General features: G+C 45.9%; 1 protein-coding gene across 1 annotated transcript; it reads left to right on the top strand.

The window, feature by feature from the left end:
* LOC121983053 (jasmonate-induced oxygenase 4-like) lies at nucleotides 1–1,231 on the top strand. The gene is made up of 2 exons (XM_042536041.1): nucleotides 1–846; nucleotides 938–1,231. The coding sequence occupies exons 1-2, from the start codon at nucleotides 31–33 to the stop codon at nucleotides 1,178–1,180; spliced, it is 1,059 nt and encodes a 352-aa protein (XP_042391975.1). The 5' UTR covers nucleotides 1–30; the 3' UTR covers nucleotides 1,181–1,231.
* Nucleotides 1,232–3,818: the final 2,587 nt, after the last annotated feature.

Below are 3,818 nucleotides of genomic sequence, written 5' to 3'. Positions count from 1 at the left end.
GGTTCGATCGATCGATCGGTTGTCGTTTCGATGGCGTCAAAGACTGATCTTTGCTCGTGGCCGGAGCCGGTGGTGTCCGTCCAGTCCTTGTCCGACAGCGGCGCTGTTGCCGTTCCGGGGAAGTACGTCAAGCCCCTCTCCGACCGCCCTGTGTTGATCGGCGGCGGCGGCGGTCGTGGCCTCCGGATACCCGTGGTCGACCTACGCGGCGGCCGCGCCGCCGCAGCGCAGGCAGTCTCGGAGGCGTGCCGGGAGTGGGGCTTCTTCCAGGTGGTGAACCACGGCGTCCCGGCGGAGCTGGTGGAGGCGGTGCGGCGCGCGTGGAGGGGCTTCTTCCGCCTCCCCCTCGAGGCCAAGAATGCCTACGCCAACTCGCCGAGGACCTACGAAGGCTTCGGCAGCCGCCTTGGGGTCGAGAAGGACGCGCCGCTGGACTGGGGAGATTACTACTTCCTCAACCTAAAGCCGGCGAGCCCCGGCGAGTACTGGCCGGCGCTCCCGGACGAGCTGAGGGCGGTCACGGAGGAGTACGGAGCCGAAGTGCAGAGGCTCTGTGAGTTGCTGCTGGGAGCTCTGTCGGCGGGACTGGGGCTGGAGGAAAGCTTCCTCCGGGAGGCGTTCGGCGGAGCCGAAGGCGTCGGGACGTGCATGAGGGTGAACCTCTACCCCAAGTGCCCGCAGCCGGAGCTCACCCTCGGCCTCTCGCCGCACTCTGATCCCGGCGGCGTCACCGTCCTCCTCGCCGACGACCATGTCGACGGCCTCCAGGTGCGGAGACACAGCGAGTGGGTCCCCGTGCGGCCTATCGCCGGGGCCTTCATCGTCAACATCGCCGATCAAATTCAGGTTACAGTATTAAAATTCAAAATACATATATATATATACACTAATTCTAGTTAGTTCTTGCCTTTTATCAAAATTATTTAAATGATTTTAGGTGATAAGCAATGCGATGTACAAGAGCGTGGAGCATCGAGTGATCGTGAACGAGAAGGAGGAGCGGCTCTCCGTTGCTTTCTTTTACAACCCGGGTGGTGACGTAAGCATTGGGCCGGCAAAGGAGGTCATCTCGGAGAAACATGTAGCCTTGTATCCGACCAACACCTTCAACGAGTATAGAAAATACGTGAGGGAGAAAGGCCCTCGCGGGAAGTCCCAAGTGGAGTCACTTAAGTTTTAATGATTAAATAATTTGAATAATTGATGATGAATCTCAGGGGTATTTGGTTCTTTCTTAAAAATAGGAATCGAAATGGAAATCATAATATTATGAAATGGGAATAAATATGAGTATGAATATCACTCTTAAAAGTAATATTTGATTAGTTGAATATTTTCTATGAGAATAAGTTTAAATTTTCTTTTTTATCTTTAAAGGAAAATAAGAGAAAAAAAATTAGATGTGAGAGAAATTTGAATGTGAGAGAAAAATATAATAAGAGAAAATGATGAGAGAGAAAGTGTGATGAGAGAAAGTGTGATGGGAAAGAATGAAGAAAGAGAAAGTGCGATGAGAGAAAATGAAAAAAAAATAGTGTGATGAGAGAGAGCATGATGATAAAAGATAAGAGAGAAAATATGATGAGAAAAAAAATATGATGAGAAAAAAATATGATGAGAGAGGATAAAAATAGAGAAAGTGTAATGAAAAAAAATGAGAAGAGAGAGTGTGATGGGAGAGATTGAGGAGAAAGAAAGTGTGATGAGAAAAAAATAAAAAAGCGAATATGATGGGAGAAAAAGTATGATGAGAGAGAAAGCGTGATAAAAGAGAAAGTGTATTGAGAAAAAAAAGGAGAGAGTGTGATGGGAGAAATTGAGGAGAGATAAAGTGTGATGAGATAGAAAGCATGATGAGTAGGGGTGTAAATGAACCAAGCCGCTCGTGAGCTATTCGAAACTCGATTCGATAAAAGCTCGTTTGAGCTCGTTTAATGAAGCTCGTTAAGATAAACAAATCAAGCTCAAGCTTCGCAATACTCGGATTGCTAGCTCGTGAACACGTTCGTTAAGCTCATAAATCAACTTTTAAATTAAAAAAATAATAGTTTTGATATTAAATTTATACATTTTACACTCTACTTATGAAAAATATAGACAAATATATTAAATTTATTTATTAGAATAAAATTATAAATTTTAATAAGAATATTATAATTTTCTCTAAATATATAATTTAATTTTTAATGAATATTTGAATTTATAATTTATACTTATTAAGTTCGTTTAGGTTCGATAAAAGCTCGAATAAGTTCGTGAGCCATGAATATATTAGTTAAATAAAGTTCGAGCTCGACTCGATTATAAACGAGTCAAGCTCAAACATTCAAGAGTTCGGCTCGGCTTGGCTCGGCTCGATTACACCCCTAATGATGAGAGAGAAAGTGTGATGAGAAGAAAGAGAAAAGAGAGTGTAATGTGAGAGATTGAGGAAAGAGTATGATGAGAGAGAAAGTATGATGAGAAAAAGAAAAAGGGAAAAGAGTGTGATGGAAAATATTAAGGAAAGAGAAAGTGTGATAAGAGAGAAAGTGTAATGAGAAAAAAAAAATGTGATGAGAGATATTAAGGAGAGAGGAAATGGGTGATAAAATGAGGAGAGAGAAAATATGATGAAAGAGAGGAAGTGATGTGAAAGAAAAATTAAATAAATATATTTTGATATTAAGGGGAAAAATTTTAGTTTTGGATCAAGGGTATTTTTGGAATAAGAGAATATTTTGATCGTTGAAAATAGAGTAATGACTCATTGAAGGGGGGAGACATGAGAATGAGTCATTGCCCAATTATAAGAAGTCATTCCCTTATTTGTACTTCCATTCATATAATCCAAACATCAACAATGACAATGAATGATTACTATTCTCATTCCTCACTCTTATTCCCTTAAACCAAACACCCCTCAAATAACATGGGTTAGCAACTAAATATCTATTTAGTGACTTCTAAATAAATATTTTGATCCTGTCCGAGTGCTGAGTCGATGGACGCTGGGGACGTGGTGCTCTCCGCTGTCTTTGACTGGTGATGTGGATCTCCGGGGGACCTGCAAAGAAGCCGAGCCGAGAGGGGTTTCCCGGCGACAACCCTCCGACGCTCAAGTCAGGCAGCGAAGAAGAAGAAGAACAAGGCAACGTTACTGTGGCTACAGTGATGAAAATTGCATACCTCCGTCGAAGTCTGGGGGTCCTTATATAGGATCCCGGGGAGGCGTGGGGCACGCTTCTTGATGTGTGCACGCTTCCCCAAACATATCTCAGTAGGTCGTGTCAGAAAAGCATACCTGACTCGCATTCCGCAATCGTCCGAGCATATCCCGGATATGACAGTGGAAGCTTCCACCGTACGATATTCTGTCCGCTCCGGCCGCCGACCATGCTGTTTGTCGACGGCAGGTGTCTCGAGGACGAGTTACCAGTTGTCCTTTTTGTCTCCTAGCGCTCTTACTTGTTCCCGGGCCGAGCGGACCAGCCGCTCGGCGCTCATGGCTTCCGGGAAGCCCTGCTCATGTGCTCGGATGGAATTGCACCTTATTATCCTGCGGCTCGGCCGAGCGGCCTGTCCGCCCGGCCCATAGACCCTTTTACCTTGAGCATCGGAAACCCGACCCCTGGTCGGGCTGTCTTTCATCCGGTCCGGGAGACCCTTGGCCAAATGTCCGGTCAATCGGATGCTCGGTCGGCCCGCCACTCCGCTCGGCACGACCTCTGGCCGCTCGGCACGACCTCTGGCCGCTCGGCATGACCTTGGGATTGACCCTCTTGACCATTGACCTCCACGTGTCGTTGACCTCCCGTCAACGAGTAATCCCCGTCCTT

Source organism: Zingiber officinale, chromosome 5A (assembly GCF_018446385.1).
Source record: "Zingiber officinale cultivar Zhangliang chromosome 5A, Zo_v1.1, whole genome shotgun sequence".
NCBI classification, from domain to species: domain Eukaryota; kingdom Viridiplantae; phylum Streptophyta; class Magnoliopsida; order Zingiberales; family Zingiberaceae; genus Zingiber; species Zingiber officinale.
Note: the sequence above shows the minus strand (reverse complement) of the source record. Positions and strands in the feature narration are given on the sequence as shown.